The sequence below is a fragment of the Ylistrum balloti genome, unplaced genomic scaffold (genome assembly GCF_031769215.1).
Source record: "Ylistrum balloti isolate Yb309-2 unplaced genomic scaffold, AGI_CSIRO_Ybal_v1 Utg369646, whole genome shotgun sequence".
Lineage (NCBI taxonomy): Eukaryota > Metazoa > Mollusca > Bivalvia > Pectinida > Pectinidae > Ylistrum > Ylistrum balloti.
This window is the reverse complement of record NW_026781904.1, coordinates 1353467-1372796: the sequence shown is the minus strand read 5'-3', so window position 1 is coordinate 1372796 and position 19330 is coordinate 1353467. Positions and strand designations below refer to the sequence as shown.

The 19330-nt window shown below is 37.4% G+C and overlaps 1 protein-coding gene across 1 annotated transcript; it reads right to left on the bottom strand.

Annotated features, from left to right (window-relative positions):
- Positions 1 to 1663: 1663 nt before the first annotated feature.
- LOC132555254 (sepiapterin reductase-like) lies at positions 1664 to 5486 on the bottom strand. Its single transcript, XM_060219607.1, has 3 exons — positions 4949 to 5486; positions 2817 to 2969; positions 1664 to 1782 (listed from the first exon to the last, which is right to left on the bottom strand). Exons 1-3 carry the CDS (start codon positions 5484 to 5486, stop codon positions 1664 to 1666), a joined length of 810 nt encoding a protein of 269 aa, XP_060075590.1.
- Positions 5487 to 19330: the final 13844 nt, after the last annotated feature.

The window sequence follows — 19330 nt, the reverse complement described above, 5'->3', positions numbered from 1 at the left end:
CATCACTGACGAGTCCTAGAAGGACGAAACAGTTGTATGATGTAACATCACCGACGAGTCCTAGAAGGACGAAACAGCTGTATGATGTAGCATCACTGACGAGTCCTAGAACAGCTGTATGATGTAGCATCACTGACGAGTCCTAGAAGGACGAAACAGCTGTATGATGTAGCATCACTGACGAGTCCTAGTAGGACGAAACAGTTGTATCATGTAGCATCACTGACGAGTCCTAGAAGGACGAAACAGCTGTGTGATGTAGCATCACTGACGAGTCCTAGTAGGACGAAACAGTTGTATGATGTAGCATCACTGACGAGTCCTAGAAGGACGAAACAGCTGTATGATGTAGCATCACTGACGAGTCCTATCAGGACGAAACAGTTGTATGATGTAGCATCACTGACGAGTCCTAGAAGGACGAAACAGCTGTATGATGTAGCATCACTGACGAGTCCTAGTAGGACGAAACAGTTGTATGATGTAGCATCACTGACGAGTCCTAGAAGGACGAAACAGCTGTATGATGTAGTTAATTCACTATTTGGCTCTACTGTTTCTTATTCTAAATTGGTATTGAAAGGTGCTATTTACTCTGTGTCTTTTCTTCAATTTCTGCTGCCTGTACTTACATATGTTAGCATTTTTTCCCCGAGTTGTGTTAGAAATGTTTGGTTTGAAATCTGAAACAAACTGGTTTACCTGCTAAAGCAAAAAGTCCCAGTATGTAGATTGTATTCTTGTGGATTGTCTAAGATCATACATTATACTTCATACAATTTTACCTAGCTGTAATATTTTAGTTCTGACAACATCAAGGAAGGATCTATCTGTTGAGGGGAGGATTTGTTGATGGTACAATTTCTTTAATGAGGGGAGGATCTTCTGTTGAGGGTAAAATCTCTTCTTGAGGGTAGGGTCTGCTTAAGAGGATAAAAATCTCTGTTCAGGATAGAATCTCTTTACGATATCGAAAAATATACCGTTTTATGGAGATGCCCCTCAGAATTCAAATAATTTAATGATCTACAGGAAGTTTCTGCTGTAGAATGATCCTGAAGCCCGATTTCTATTTGATGGTTTTACTGGCTGGCTGTCCATCTGAGATTATCTTAAAGAAAGTAATCTTGAATTTAGAATCACTGGAATGTTGTGAACAAGGAATTCCCATAAGAGGTGAACAGTGTCTGGTTTCCATATAATATTCTGCATCAGACATGTTTGATTGTAATGTTATTTTTGATCATCTGCACAAGTCCATCGAAAAAGTCGTGTTTGCAAATAGTTCTTCAGACGAAAGCTATTTCCGAAAAATTTGACTTTTGTTTAATTTTTATTTCATTAGAAAACCATACAAAGAAGTAGGAGTTGTTTTAATCTTGCTCAGTGTATTGAAGTCCTGAAAACACTTCCTCTAAATCTGGCAGACTTCTGTTGACATAAGAAAATTATAAAGAACAAGTATATAAATTTGTATTGTTATAGAGCATCAATTGGTATATACTACATTAAAACACTAGTATTGTCATCACAGCATGAGGTCAGAATAACGTTTCTACTGTATGAATGTGCGACACGAGAAATCACTCATTAATTGAGAAAACGCTTGGAATTAACAAAGCCTGTGGTTATCTTTACATTCCTCCTCGAGGCAGTGACGTCATCACAAAGGGTCAGTAAATGCAACGTAAGAAGCATTTTCAAATGTGTTCTTTTCCAAGATGGCGATTAATTTCTCTGCGGAACTGTCACAACTCTGCACTCGGCCCTCTGTATATGCCACTGAAAAGAAAAAGTTATTATAATTAGCAACATGATATTTAATAGCATGTCCTTATTCGAAATCAATATCAAAAGCAAGGCCATTCTTCTTGTAAACAGTTTTGATATCTTTCGAAAGGGTTGGGAATAACTGACAAAAGAATGTCATACGTTGCGCAGATGTGTCATTGCGGAATGAAATGCATTTATTCATCGTGAATTAGATACTCATGGTACAAATAGAATTTAAGGAACTGCACTCAGTTTTTCCATGGTGTATTTGACAAAAACTAGTCCCATTAAAGTGAGGAGATATAAGTTGATGGTAGGTGAGGTGGTCTTCTCAATGGAGTTTTTTAGATCATTCATAAGGACGTGACAAGCCACATTTGGCATTTTAGACAGACTTGTTTTTGACACTTAAGACAGACTAGACACATAGGACAGACTAGACACATAGGTAGACACATAGGACAGACTAGACACATGGGTAGACACATAGGACAGGCTAAACACATAGGACAGGCTAGACACATAGGTAGACACATAGGACAGACTAGACACATAGGACAGACTTGACATATAGGACAGATTTGACACTTAAGACAGATTTGACACTTAGGACACAGACTTACACTTAGGACAGACCTGACAATTAGGACAGACTTACACTTAGGACAGACCTGACAATTAGGACAGACATACAATTAGGACAGACTTACACTTAAGACAGACCTGACAATTAGGACTGACTTGACATGTAGGACAGCCTTGACACTTTGAACAGACCCGACAATTATGACAGATTTACACTTAGGACAAACCTGACAATTAGGACAGACTTACACTTAGGACAGACCTGACAATTAGGACAGACTTACACTTAGGACAGACCTGACACTTAGGACAACATTAAGGAAATAATGATCAAACAATTTATTAGATAAATCTGGTCACGGACTTAGATACTTACAAGGAAGTTCAGGTACAGTAGCCGATTATACATTTTCCTCTCGTAAAAACAAATCCTGATTTATCTACATGTACAAATGTACCTTTAATCTTCTCGGAGAGCTCCTTGTCAACTGTGTTGTCACGTACGTATTTCAACATGTCGGTATCAACATGGCCAGGCGAGTAAGTGAGGACTCGGATAGTCGGGTCTTCTGACGCCAGCACACGGAAAAACATGTCACGTGCAGCTTTGGCTTAAAAACAACAACAAAAATATTGATTGTAATTGTAAGCTCGAAAAGTTCCTAACTGGAACAGATGCAATTCTGTAACTGTGTGTTACAGAGGGGAATATATGTCTCGAACTAGTGACCTCTTGTTTCGCAGACGGGTGGTCGATCTACCACAGTACATCGTGGAAACATCAATTGGTCGACATTCCGCTTTAGATACAATGTGTAATAGTTTAAGTTAAATTTTCTAACGTCCTGTCAACACTTAATGTCATTTAAGAAGACTGCGGTATAGACGCAATGTGTGTTGAATGTATGTTGTGTTTGTGGGAGACTACGATTATCTTGTTATAAGGCCGCTTGTAATTGAGCCGAACTTAGCTGACTTTATAGTGCTAGCACACTGTAATGAACTTCATAACAGGACAATGCATGTGGTCAAATGATACAGACGAAAATGTTCCCTTCGTTATCACATTTTACCTTGCGACCACCAGAGGCTCGGTTACTAGCTGATTATAACGAGTTATGCTAACCTGATGAAGCAAAAATAAAAAGACACAGATAGGTTTCCATATACGACTGACCATCATTGTCAATCCGTTGACATCCATTTTTATTTTCAATAAACATTTTTTTAAATATGAAAACGTTATTCTGTTACGATACTGTATGTAAACTATGTATTGAAAAAAATTGAAAGACCAATATATAATAGCTAGTAAGTATTATATACATGTTTACCTAGACGAGAATATGACTACTGTATTCTTGTGATATTTGAATAAGCGACCAACTCAACTGCACGGGGGTGAATTTCAACTATATTGTAAATAGAGCGACGTCGCCATATCAGCTTTGTTTTAAAAAATCTAGAAAGTATTTGTCACAAAAGTTAGCGAGATCAATTTGAAAATTGAGATTTCTACTGTACTGTTTGTTTTGAAAAAAATTATTTGGAGTTTTTTGGTACATAAAGACAGCAACGCTAATTAACTATAGTTGATACAGTATTTCAATCCAAACTGTTCCGTAATACAATAATCACACAGAAAATATCAATTTATACCTTATAATTACCACGTTTCTAGACAATCATAATAATCAGATATCAAAATAGATACAAACTTGCATTTTCTAGCATTTGAAACAACAAGGAAAAGTAAAAGAAAAAAATCCCTCTGTTATACGTTTCTGAATTTACGTGACAAATTTCAAGACTTGATTAAAAGAAGATTTAATTATGTTAGCGTGCTAGTATTTTATGTTTTTATTCATAAAATATTGTTGACCCGAATTGTAGCACTCTGATTTTTATAATAGTCATTGAAGGTGGTTATTTTTTGTTTATGATTTTGAACATGGATATTTATTCTATCACGGATTAAAATTCGAAATAAGTCCGACATGTTATGTACTGTATTATTACGGACTTGTAGACGTGTTACTATATAACCATGACTGCACGGATCTCCGAGTCCAAATCTGATAAAATCACTCATCCATGACTGACCCCATTCTACCTGTGCACTCACGTGCCTACGATTCAATAAACGATAAAGGGACATAACCCATAGTATCACATAGAAATAAGTATAATTGAAAATGAACACAGTAGCTTCAAAATCTCACCATATTTCAGTTTTTTTTTCGTGAAAAAAATTGCTACGTAATTCGTTATTTTTGTTGGTTTTATTAGTTTTATTAGTTGCATTAAATTTAAAGTGAAACTGTGTACCATATATGCAAATGAGTGTAGACTCCACAGACGTCTTTATGGAAACCATATAAGAAAAACACGAAAGGGTGGATGGTGGGAGTGTGTCTGCAATAGTAATTTGACAAAATCCTTCATCCATGACTGGCCCTATTCTACCTTTTGGCTCTCGTGACTACGACTCGATAAACGTTAAGGGGACGTTACCCATAGTATCCCGTAGAAATAGCTGTATATTTATGTGGAGGCTAAGACGATAACACTGACACTAATCATATATTACCTGTACAGTATGTACTCATGGTTTTGTAAGGTCGTATGGCATTTCCTGACGTCACATTGACGATAACGCGGCTGGCGACTTCCGAAAAAGTTTTTAGAAATGATGAATTAAGGAGTATCATACCAACGAGATTTACGTCAAATAGACGTACCAATGACGTCACTTCCGTCAAGTCCCAAGTACACTTTGAAACGTCCCCAACTATTGCACTATTATGCACCAGAATAGTTTGATCGAATTCGTTGGGTTCTAAACCATCCCTTCTTAAAATATCTATGAAAATGGCATCGAAAATAGTCTGGTTCATTTCACCCTGGTCAAAATCCTGGGTTCGAATCTGCACTCTTGGGTGTGATGTAGACAATTCCGACGCAAGGCTTTCCTGTCCTGTATTGCGCGGGGATAGAAACACAAAAAATGATGACGTCGGAAGTTTCTCCACCAACTTCGAAGCAATACTTCGGCCAAGACCTCGACCGGCTCCTGTGACTACTACAAAACTCTTCTTCTCAAGGATGGCGGGTACTGTTGCGCTCATTTTGAACAAAAACGCAGCGCAATAACGGGTAACATACAATATATGTATATATAACTCAATGTGAAACGTTACACATTCAGAAAGCATGTGTGCAGTGAGCATGACCATAATCCAACTCGTGCCTGGTTTTATTGATGTCATATGTGTTTTCTCAGGACGTAAGCATGTAACAAGACATCGGAAACGATACAAATTTCCCTCGCCCCAATGTATAATGAAGATGTGCTGTATCTAAGATAGTAACGGTGACCCTAATATGTGAAGTTTGATTAAAATTATTTGAGAAATGAAGTCGCTAGAGTGATGACAACAAATGAACATACGGACACGTATACGTACTAAAGGAACACTACACGATGCTGTTTACTGTAACTGTGGGTTAACTATTAGAACTTTGTTCATATTTGGTAGATATTCTGTAAATATGAAACTGAACACCCGATTAAACTCCCTCTTGCTGCCCCTAACGCCATACCTACACGTCCCCGCGCTGTTCTTGAATCATATAGAAATTCGCATCTGTATTTTCCTATTGAGTAAAATCACACGATCTTCCTGTTGTGACTCTATGTTGAGGATAGAATCCCCCTTCTTGAGGGTAACATATCGCTTTTGAGGGTACCATCTCTTTGTTGAGGGCAGGGTCTCCATATTGAGAGAATCATCTCCTTGTCGAGAGCAGGGTCTCCCTATTGAGGGAAATATCTTTTTGTTGAGAGCAGGGTCTCCCTATTGAGGGTAATATATCCTTGTTAAGGACAGGGTCTCCAGTGAGGGCTATACCTCCTTGTTGAGTACAGGGTTTCCCAATTGAGGTCTATACCTCCTTGTTGAGGACAGAGTCTCCATATTGAGGGTAATACCTCCTTGTTGAGGACAGGGTCTCCCTATTGAGGTCTATACCTCCTTGTTGAGGGCAGGGTCTCCCTATTGAGGGTAATCTCTCGTTGTTGAGGGCAGAGTCTCCCTATTTGAGGTAATATCTCGTTTTTGAGGGCAGGGTCTCCCTATTTGAGGTAATATCTCGTTTTTGAGGGCAGGGTCTCCCTATTGAAGGTTATGTCTCCTTGTTGAGGGCAGGGTCTCCCTATTGAGGGCAATATCTCCCTTTTGTTATATCAATATGCAGTGGACTACAGACTACTTCACCAACTATAGGTACATACTATAACACAATCACTTTTTATTTTGTTCAACATATTTATTCAACAACAAATGATGAAATGTTATTTTCAATATTTTTAATAAAGATATGTAACTGTAATCAAAAACTTGTAATAATATTATTAACTGAACCCGTCAGCCTTAATATTCGTTATGTTTTCATGTACACCCCTACATTCTATGTACATTCCCATTCCAATCCAATCCCACCCGTCCTAGAAAAGTACGAGTCCTGATTTACTTCACAGGTAGCGACAGTAACTGTTAGCAATCGGACTTTGAGACATCCTTTATTCTGACCCGTCCATGTATAAGATATAAACAGATCTTAGATTGTGGTCAAAGTTCATGATTTGTATGATATGACCGATATTAACCGACATCATGTTTCGGATCATTAAATTTTGTAAGTTTATTTTTCACAATATTGCATTCCATGCGAGATCATTTACATAGACAAAGATTTGTGATACAATTACACAGTGTGTATAAGTCTACACAGATGAAGTCTGCTCTTCCTTCAGGTATCATGTCATTTCCTTGATTCCCGTTAAAACGGATATAATATCATATACTTTGTTGGAAATTTGGCACAATATGACTTCCGGTTACCAGTGGGGACCGTGACCATGGTGATGGCGGTGATGATGGTGACGATGGTGGAAAGGTCCAAATCTTGGCCCGCGACCTAGATGGATGTCGATCCTTGGGGGTGGTGGGGGTCCCGGGACGAAGACTGGCGGTTGTGGCTGGACGTACCCCGCGGGATACACAACGGGTGGCTGAGCGGGATACGTTACCGGAGGCTGGGGATAGGCCTGTGGTGGCGGATACGGTTGTGGGTACGACTGTGGGTATGGCGGCTGTGCGTTTGGGACGGGGTACCCTGGTTGTGGTGGGGGAACTACTGTCACGTTCACGGCTGGCTGAGCAGGACGATACATCTCAAAAACTCAAAGAATATTTCCCTGATAGAACGAAAAAAATTCAATAAAACGTAATTAGATTTCACTCTGAAATTGTTTTGAAACTAAACCCCCTCCCAACACACAATACACTGACACTGGCCCTACACAACACAGCTATATACCCCATTTCAACTTACCATGACCATTTTAAACAGCGTAAACAGTGTTTGACTTCCTAGTTTGAATAGGAAACCACAACGACCTGTTTCATTTTTATTCAGATTTATTCACATCTACGTCCGTCGATTTAACGATAGAATTAAATATACATTAATTTCTTTCTGCCCAGACTGTGTTTGGGATTCATCGTATATTGATCATGTTTATTTCAATATATATCGAAATTTTCACAATTATACGACTCTTCAAAATTAACACGACTTCTATCTTGGTAAATGTATAGTACATCTTTTTGTACTCTAAAATTATGGTCACAACATTGTTTTTCAGTTCAATCCAATAAACTTACTTTTATAAATACCTGTTAGTTTCGTTGATCCTGTTGCAGTTCGTTTGACGCCCTTTGACGGGCTATATAAGGACTCTAGTAATCAGTTATTTTTAGAAACTGGTATGTCCGTCATGTGACGATGGAAAACATGTGACAGATGTAGATGTAAACAGTACACATCGTGTACACATGTGTATTCTCACATGTACATCAGAGTGTTTATTATGGAACAGTACAGTGTGCTCAGAACTGGCCAGCCAAAGAGACAGCAAAATTATAATTTGAATTAAACATATTTTATTGCAAAAATTCTTACAACAGGATTAGGTACAAGTTATTACAACTTATGAAACACCCTTTCTCCAATATATAAAAAAAATATAATTAGACAACGAAATAGCCATATGGCAACAAATACACTAACTACATATTTTAGAGAGAGAGAGAGAGAGAGAGAGAGAGAGAGAGAGAGAGAGAGAGAGAGAGAGAGAGAGAGAGAGAGAGAGAGAGAGAGAGAGAGAGAGAGAGAGAGAGAGAGAGAGAGAGAGAGAGAGAGAGAGAGAGAGAGAGAGAGAGAGAGAGAGAGAGAGAGAGAGAGAGAGAGAGAGAGAGAGAGAGAGAGAGAGAGGATTGAGGGGGTAGTTTAGGCGGATGACGTCAAGTGAATCTATTACTAGATTTAATAAAATTTTGGACATTAAAAAAAAATTTCGAGTTTGTTTCAAAAGAAAGATCATTATTAACATACAATATCAAATCTAAATCACAATGCATAGGTAAATTTAAATCATCTAAATGTTGAAAAAGAACGCAAACAAAGACGAGGTGCAAGATTCATAAAAAAAAACACTACAAACTTAGAGAGGAAGGAAACATAACTGAAAATCTAAATAAACCTACCTATAATTCAACCAAGAAGCCTTCACCAACGTCTAATGGTATTTTTTTTATAAAACAATTGAAGGGCAGATATTGACAATACCACCTGAACAACTAATTGCATTCCAAAAACAAAAACGTACAATCATAGCCAAAACATATGAGAACTTTAAAACATACAACATTGTGACACCATCTGGAAGACAGCACTGTCTCAAGCACCAATGTAGAATCTTTCAAACTTGCCCTGGTAATGCACCGTTACTATAGCGCCGTCTCTACGTCATATCATTACACAACAGGGAATCTGTGACGTATTAATACAGATACTATGCAGTGTGTAGGAACAATAGAACAGTATTATAACAGCAGCATCTCGTAACACAGCCGCATCGCAACTCATTACCAACTGCATAATATTGAGCATTCAGATAAAAAAAATAACAAACCTTTTCTCTGTTAGTTTAAAATACCAAACTTTGACACGGTTAACATCAAAGTGGAGTCTGAATTTTCTAATTGTCACGACTTTTGAGGAAGCGCTTCTTTCTAGGGTAAAAGAAAACTTGCAAGAAAATACAGGTAATAAAGAGAACCAAAGTCCGGTCCATGAAAGATGTCTGCTGTTTGTTACATCCGCCACAATTTGAACCATTGTTAAGAGAAAACAAAACCACACATATAAACTTTACAAAATCACTACGGTATACATATATGCACAACAGTAACAATTCGGCGATATCCCCAGACAATTATCATTCATGCAATATAGCGAACTATTAATGAGAGGCCAAAAGGACATGTATTCGTGCACCTATCTTTCATTTCATTTCCATCACTAGTAAGATCAATGATACGTATGGACGTGTAATTGTTTGTTTTCTTTCGTCATTTGGAAAAATCGCCTGAAGAATTTAATTTTTTTATTTCAGCAATCTTCTTTCGTGGTCGGTGGCATGACATGCTACCCTTCGTCCGTCTATCCGTCCGTCTCTGTTGAGATATCTCTCTATCAAAGCATGTCATACACTCATTAACAATGTTAAGATGACGACATTTGAATGAATCTCAAAGTTCAAACGTTAATGTTTTACAGTCGAATTGAAAATTAATGCGTTTTTTCACTTCTTTAGGGTGACGATTTGGTTAAAAATTTACGTAGAGTTTGCCAAACAAATCAATAGTGATGGGAGGGTAACTTTTCTGCGAAAGTCCTTAGTGAAACAGACATCGACGCACTGAAGTCAAATTTGAAGATTTAATTTTATGTGCATAGAAAAGTAGTTCTTATAACACAACCAGTAGAAAATTTTAGTGTGACCATATCAGAATATTTTTGACGTTCGTGCAGAGTTACCTCCCCGCACGGAGCTTTCCTACTTGATTTTATTTTTATGTAAGCATGGCGGGTATTACGCGCACCTCACGGAAAGAAATTGCTTACAGGGGAACTGTGGTGAGTTCTTATGCGTAAGTAATAGTTCTTTTTGTATTATATTAATATTATTTAATTGATGAAATGGTGCTTGAGCTGTAGTTTTTAGAGATCGCGTAGTATCGTTGTAGAATTTTATGGAAGCGCACTGCAACCGGTGCAAGGGAAATTTTAACCCATTTAAACATGCCAAGAGAATCATTTAGCAAAAGTAATTTTAAATGTTAATTATTAACAGTGATAATATCAATTTTATTTTTATTTATTTATATATATTTGTTTATTTTTTATTTATCGAAAAACACATGAGGAATAAATAGATTCACATATACACACTTACAGAGTATAGTCATGCATCATTTTCACCACTAAACACACAGCATTTTGAGTTGCACACTATATCTTAACTATCATAGACACTATGTAACACAATCACTCTAAACATATATTTATAACTTGCAGCCATACTAGCACTCCAGCATTGTTACATATACAAACAACATCAGCATCTGACATCAACGTCATCATATACAATCATCATCCTCATCACACATTATCTTAACTATCATAGACACTATGTAACACAATCACTCTAAACATATATTTATAACTTGCAGCCATACTAGCACTCCAGCATTGTTACATATACAAACAACATCAGCATCTGACATCAACGTCATCATATACAATCATCATCCTCATCACACATTAGCATCATCACACTTCAGCAGCATTACACATCCGCATTATCACATACCAAATCAGCATCGTCACACCTCAACATCATCATATATACCAACATCAGCAGCATCACACAGCAGCATCACACATCCTCATTATCAGCTTCTTCACACACTTTAACTTCCATGCATAAGGATGCTGCAGATTCTTAGACACAGTCAACATCATTATCTTCATCATCAAGCACACATAGACATGCTAATTTCAGTAATTTCTCCATAAACTAGTATGGACTCATAATAAGTGAGCAACTGACAGCTGTCACTATATCACTATAAGATAAATGTTCCTAGATATAATGAAATAGACAAATAAAAAACAAAACATGTGATGATTTTTTTTATAATTCTTTAAACAGCAGACAACTATTAGCTGTTAATAATAAATGTAAATCAATATCAGAAATACTGTCAGTTCTTACCATTGCTTGTTAAGTGATTGATTCTAAGGTGACCGATAAGGCCCATGGGCCTCTTGTTTCTAATCTTAAATTAATTTTTCAATGTATTTTTATGCACAATATGCGTACCTCAAGTGATTTTGCTTATTATTTTAGATTTATGATCTTTACATTTATTTACTTCTTTTTTTTGTTTGATATTTATGTATTTTATACATCCGTCAAATGACAGGACATATTATGGTATTCTCGTCTTCCATCTGTCCATCTTCCGTCCGTATGTCCCTCTGTTCGTAAACATTTCAATGTCCCAGCGATTTTGGAATTTATTAAGCCTTAACAGATTTCTTTTAACTTTCATTGCAAGCTTAAATACAATCAAAGCTAGATTGAGTTTGATTTCCATGATTTTTGATCCACAACTTTTAGAGTTACGGCCCATTAATGTCTGTAACCTTTTCAATGTCGGTGCAATAACTTTGCAAAGTATTACGCAATTACCATTGAAACAAATGCAATATATTATATACAGCATAAATAGTGTAGGTGATAGTCAGACAAAATCACAGGCGTATTTCGTGACCTGAAACAGGCTCTTGTTTTTTTTTTTTTTTTTTTCGTGTGACAAATTAAAATGATTGTTCAATATATGAATATTGTCAGCATTCCATTATACCTTCATAGATTCCTATTAGGATAAACTGACGGGACAGAGCTTGTTTGTTACACTATCAGAATAATGTAAATCACTCATACTGGTGGAGGAATTACAGTGATTCTAGCATAAATTGTATGGTTGCCAATTTATTTGCAGATAAGTCAATACCATTATTACTATTGCAGCCATGGTCTTTTGATGGCGTCGTTAACTTCACCTTGTCAGAATATCCTAATGGGGCAATATTTTGTACATCATGTGAGAAAAAAAAGCATATTTACAAAATTAATAACCAGAAGTAGCAAAATCACAGGGACTTTTCCAAATTATTTTTATTATCTTAATTATCTAGACAAGCCATTGTGGCTACATATAAATATGCAAGTGTTTCTGACTTCGTTTTAAATAAAAAAATAGTTGTGGAGTGATGGCTTTTGATAATGGATATATGTATATCTAGTTTTGATATATGCTTTATTTGACAAGGAATGTCAATTTATTGTTGTTAATAAAGTTACTGTTTCAATTTTGTTGTCATTGGTCCGTTTTTCCTTGGCCCGGAACTATTTCTGAAGGCGTCTATTTGCATCAACACTGCATCGTCATGCCGGTAATTACGGGCTTAAAATAGATTTTCTGTTGACCAATTTCATTTGACAGATGGGATTAAATCCCTAATGCGTCATATCGAGCGTAATAGCTTATTGGATAAATATTTATAGCAACCTATATTGAACTTGGGGAAACCCGTTCGTCCGCCATGGTGTTTCACGTCGTAATAGCAGCAAGCTGCAAGATGAACTCGAGTAATTTTACGGATGTTTCCTTTGATTACTTTTCATTATAACTACTGGAGCATGCATAAAACATCCTTGTGTCCTTGTCACGAAATGTAATAGATGTAGCAACAACCATTTGTACCTTAACTTTAATAAAAACATGCCAAATGTCGTATCTTTCTAATGGGAAGCCTGTTACGACGGAGATGTGAAGGGGACGTAACTCTTGGCGAACGACTACTATGTTCTGATATGTATACGGTCCCCTTCATCAGACAAATTCCCCGTATGGACGTACTAGCTCTAACGTACGTAGTGTACGAGGTGGTAAGGAATCGACTTTTTCGGCTGTACTATAATCCTATGTACACTAAGGCGTAGTCATTAAAACATCACATTCTAATCTTCTATTAGTTGTGTTATAAGAATTTCTATTTTTAGTGACATGACCAACCCGCAAAAAATGTTCCAAATTATTTTTATGTCACCTCCACGAAACGGCCAGATAATATAGAGTTGCCCTTGTCCCTCATTCCCTTATATCTAAGTCTCTACATTGAACTGGGATTTGGTATGTAGTTATATAATGATAGATACAAGCCTTATTCGTATTCAGTTACCGTTTACTTATGTTTGAAAAAGTTTTGTGACATTTAACTCTGAGAAAGTTACCTTTAATAAAAATCACCAGGGAAACCTTGTCCAATTGCCTTCAGTATGATGTCCATGAAATCTGACTGCTGGAATACTAGAACCTGTGTTTACAATGTATTGTTCTAGTCCAATGCCACTTGTATGTTCATCTTGATCTTGGATGGTAAATCAGTTGTGTAGTTTTATCATATTTCATGTAAAAACATCTTTACTACATGTATAATAGATTCTACAGGCAGATCTCAATTTTAGTTTCAAAATAGTTTTGACCACAATTTCTGCAGTCAGAACTCCAATTGTTTCACAGAATCTTTATCACAAATTCTGCATACAGAACTCTAATTGTTTCACAGAATCTTTATCACAAATTCTGCATACAGAACTCTAATTGTTTCACAGAATCTTTATCACAAATTCTGCATGCAGAACTCTAATTGAGTCACTGAAACTTTACCACTAATTTTACAGGCAGAACTCTAATCAGGCAGATATAATATGAATTTTTTAGATGTGTTGTCCTGCTCAGCCAGCCGTGAACGTGACGGTACGGTACATCCTCCACCACATAAAGAGTGCCCCACCCCAAAACTCACAGCCGCCATACCCACAGTCGTACCAACGATCGTATCCGCCACCACAGGCCTACCCCCTCCAAGTCACCCGTTGTGTAACCTGCGGTGTACGTTTAACCACAATCGCCATTCTTCGTCCCGGGACCCCCACCACCCCCAAGGATCGACATCCATCTAGGTTGCGGGCAAAAATCTCAACACATATAAGCATTTGTACTAATTGATAGCGGAAAAGAACTGTGGAAAAGCAACAGAGTTATCTCCCTTGTTCAGAGAATATTCACTTTAAACAGAATTCGACAGATATTATTTAAAGAACATTGAAATAGCAGAAAGAATGTTTATAAAAATATGTATTTACACCTACCAAGTTCTGAATAGATTTTTGGGTCTGTTGATAGAAAACAACAGAATATCAATCTATTTGATTCCTACATCAATATAAACCTATTGTGAAATTCTTGGTTTCAACATGGTAATCAAACAAAAAACAACAACACTTATAAATTTCTGAAAACATTTCATTCAAGAAATAGGATATTACATTATATACAGAGTTCATAACATATTGTAAATATACTTATATTGTTGCAATGAAAGTTTAGTGCTTAATCACATTTTGGCGATGCAGTGCAATGACAGATTCACACATCCACAAAAATAAGTGCAATCATACTTTAAAGCGATACTTGCACCACTCAAATAAAATAACCACTCAAATATGAACCCTTACAGTAAACTTACTACATACAATAATGTTGTTCTAACTTTCAATATTCCCCCAAACACTGGACACACCCTCAGTATATTCGGACATTTTACACAGTTTCTGGACGAAAACATTACATACTTTAACATTTTGGTTGAGAAGGTAAATGCTGTCAAAAACCTATTATGACTGATGTAAATTTTCTCGGATTTCTTAAACATGAATTATATTGCACTTTCTATATATTTAAGCAGGTAAGCAGGTCATGCACATCTATTTTTTGATTAAAATAATGTCGGATTTGATACGGTTATAGTAGCATCTCTCCAATAACTGTTAAATGAGTACAAACACACACCACTCATAATCTAATCATGTTTATCAATTATAATATCTATTTACATACTAATAACATATAGATGATGGAAAGGTGAAACCATAATGAATATAGGGGACACAGTGGGATAGCTGTACACCCAGGATAAATATAGGGGACACAGTGGGATAGCTGTACACCCAGGATAAATATAGGGGACACAGTGGGATAGCTGTACACCCAGGATAAATATAGGGGACACAGTGGGATAGCTGTACACCCAGGATAAATATAGGGGACACAGTGGGATAGCTGTACACCCAGGATAAATATAGTGGTCTCAGTAACTTTAAACCTAGGATAAATATAGGGGCCCCAGTACGATAATTACACCCAGGAAAAATATAGGGGCCCCAGTATGATAACTACACCAGGATAAATATAGGGGCCCCAGTACGATAATTACACCCAGGATAAATATAGGGGCCCCAGTAAGATAACTACACCCAGGATAAATATAGGGGACCCAGTATGATAATTACACCCAGGATAAATATAGGGGCCCTAGTAGGATGACTGTACACCAAGGATAAATATAGTGGTCTCAGTGGGGTAACTTTAAACCTAGGATAAATATAGTGGTGTCAGTGGGGTAACCTTAAACCTAGGATAAATATAGGGGCCCCAGTAGGATTACTGTACACACAGGATAAATATAGGGGCCCCAGTAGGATAACTGTACACACAGGATAAATATAGGGGCCCCAGTAGGATAACTGTACACACAGGATAAATATAGGGGCCCCAGTAGGATAACTGTACACACAGGATAAATATAGGGGCCCCAGTAGGATAACTGTACACACAGGATAAATATAGGGGTCCCAGTAGGATAACTGTACACACAGGATAAATATAGGGGCCCCAGTAGGATAACTGTACACACAGGATAAATATTGTGGTCTCAATTGGATAATTAACATAAACATCATCATTTATACTCATACATTCTAATTCATGTGTTTCCCTTAAAGTGCAATTCTCTAATTCTCTCACTCGTTCATCATTTATATCGTAGTTGCCAAGTTTTTGGAATCTCCAATGGAGAGATTCAGTTTTGACTCTAAGCATCAGAAAAACTCAAATACTTTAATGAGCTAGTCATGTAAGTTGTATTTATGAACCTATAAATATTAAAAATGTCTGGGTGAAAATTGGGGAGACATTCTCAAACCAAGGTCAATCAAGATGTCTGTGGTCGGGAAATGTAATCGTCATTAAAAATGTGAATTAAATAGCAATATTGAATATAAAAGATTATGAACAATTGGTAAAGTCAAAAAGTATGTAAAAAAAAATGTTTACATTTGCGTATAGTAACATTCTTATTATACACAAAATGGAAGCAAAATGCACAACAGTTATCTACTTCTATAAGATCTCGTCAGCAGTGATGGAACACAAATTAACATGTATATGAATACTCCGGATCAAAATATTTGTGGAATGTCACAGTATCTCTATATCAAAAATATCATTAACAGGTATCACACTAACACATTCTAACATAAAGTGGACTATTATAATTTGTAATACAAGTGTACTAATAAAAAAGTAAAAAAAAAATACATAGAAACATGAACTGATATTACAAAATACAAGAACAATAAAAAATATTTCTTTCTCTGAACAAGACCGAAAAATATGTCCAGAGGAAAAATTTATCAACCATTGTGACTAGATCCTCAGGAATGCAGTATGTCTGCCTGGGTACCTTTACTCAGTAACACAATCTTGTGTCCGCTAATAAGCCCATCTTTATTTATGTACAAACCCACTCTCTCACCTTTAGATAAACAACATGTTGCTCCTTGGGTTTGCTTTAGGATAAATATGGCATTTCACCTTTGAGCAAAATGTAAATCCAAGTATAAAACGAACCTTGAAATACAAAGTTATACATTTAAATTGAGCTAAGATGGTTTTGCCTTAAAACCTTCCAATGTAGGAATAAAAACTGAGAAACATATTCATAACTAACTAAAAAGATGACTCCTATCAGACAACTGAGGAATCTGTTTACATCTTTATCTATCTATATATATATCTATATATATATATATCTATATATATACCTAGATTATGCTGTGTAAATAAGAGTAAAAAAATGTATTTCTCATACAAATGGATATTAAATGCTTGAAATACAATTACAAATTTTAATTTTAATTCAATTAAAAACATGTTTCAATTCATTTGCTTGGTTTGTCATCCCATTCATTAACTGCCTTGGATCAATTTGAGTCAGGGTCTTTGGTGGCTACCACACTGAACAAAATACAGGAGGTCTGTCACATGCTGATCAGAGCAATTGGAGTCAGGGTCTCTAGTAGCTACCACAATGAACAAAATACAGGAGGTCTGTCATATGATGTTCAGAGCAATTTGAGTCAGGGTCTCTAGTAGCTACCAAACTGAACAAGATACAGGAGGTCTGTCACATGCTGTTCAGAGCAATTTGAGTCAGGGTCTTTAGTAGCTACCAAACTGAACAAGATACAGGAGGTCTCCCACATGCTGTTCAGATCAATTTAGTATAGTGCCTTGCCCAAGGACACAACAATTTCAGCACAGACTTGTCCATACCTCAGTTTCCTAAGATACACAATTCACCACGGGTAGGAAGCATCATACTTTTCACCTCAAATCTTCACCTGTAGGGCAATACTTTATGCCCACAGAGCAAGTTTCTAAGTAGTTAACAGATTTTACAGAAAAATTACAGCCAAACCAAAAATATTTACATTCATTGACATGGTTTGTCAATTTTTTACTGTTCCTCCTTCAATCGGAGTACGTGACTCAAAATAGACATATATAGCATGTCATATATTTCATAACAAGTCTCTGAATTTTATCAAACATAGAAAGTTTTGTACAAAAATCCCTGAGGGGACCACATCTTCTCTGTTCTATCTTCCCGTGACGATAGGTGATCGTCTCTCCAAATGTAAAGTTACATCACAAATCAACACCAAGAAAACTGTCAATTCTTTTTTATCACTGTTGTCAGTCCAGATGGATTCAATATATAGCATACAACTCTAGATACCAACATAATTTACCAATCTTGCCCTTCAATGATCCTACAGCTGTTCTTTGGCCTTCAACTACCTTGAAACTAACCTATGTCCATTGACTACCCAGTAAATTGACCTCTTGACTACACTGTAACTGATCAATGCCCTGGAGACACCAACAGCCTCGTAACTGATCCATGCCCTGGAGACACCAACATCCTCGTAACTGATCCATGCCCTGGAGACACCAACAGCCTCGTAACTGATCCATGCCCTGGAGCCTCGTAACTGATCCATGCCCTGGAGACACCAACAGCCTCGTAACTGATCCATGCCCTTGAGACACCGACAGCCTCGTAACTGATCAATGCCCTGGGGACACCGACAGCCTCGTAACTGATCAATGCCCTGGGGACACTGACAGTTTTTTAACTGATCCATGCCCTGGGGACACCAACAGCCTCATAACTGATCCATGCCCTGGGGACACCGACAGCCTCCTAACTGATCCATGCCCTGGGGACACTGACAACCTCGTAACTGATCCATGCCCTGGGGACACCAACAGCCTCGTAACTGATCCATGCCCTGAGGACACCGACAGCCTCGTAACTGATCCATGCCCTGGGGACACCAACAGCCTCGTAACTGATCCATGCCCTGGGGACACCGACAGCCTCGTAACTGATCCATGCCCTGGGGACACCAACAGCCTCGTAACTGATCCATGCCCTTGAGACACCGACAGCCTCGTAACTGATCCATGCCCTGGGGACACCAACAGCCTCGTAACTAATCCATGCCCTGAGGACACCGACAGCCTCGTAACTGATCCATGCCCTGGGTAACTGATCCATGCCCTGCACAGCCTGGAGACACCAACAGCCTAACTGATCCATGCCCTGAGGACACCAACAGTCTCATAACTGATCCATGACCTGGAGACACCAACAGCCTCGTGACTGATCCATGCCCTGGAGACACCGACAGCCTCGTAACTGATCCATGCCCTCAGGACACCGATCCATGCCCTGGGGA

What these genes read in the sequence shown, in the direction of transcription:
- LOC132555254 (XM_060219607.1), bottom strand. Translation starts at nt 5,486, where the DNA reads ATGAGCGCAACAGTACCCGCCATCCTTGAGAAGAAGAGTTTTGTAGTA. An exon ending in CATGAGTACATACTGTACAG is followed by an intron (nt 2,970 to 4,948) that starts GTAATATATGAT and finishes GTTGTTTTTAAG; the next exon opens with CCAAAGCTGCACGTGACATG. An exon ending in GCTCTCCGAGAAGATTAAAG is followed by an intron (nt 1,783 to 2,816) that starts GTACATTTGTAC and finishes TTTTCTTTTCAG; the next exon opens with TGGCATATACAGAGGGCCGA.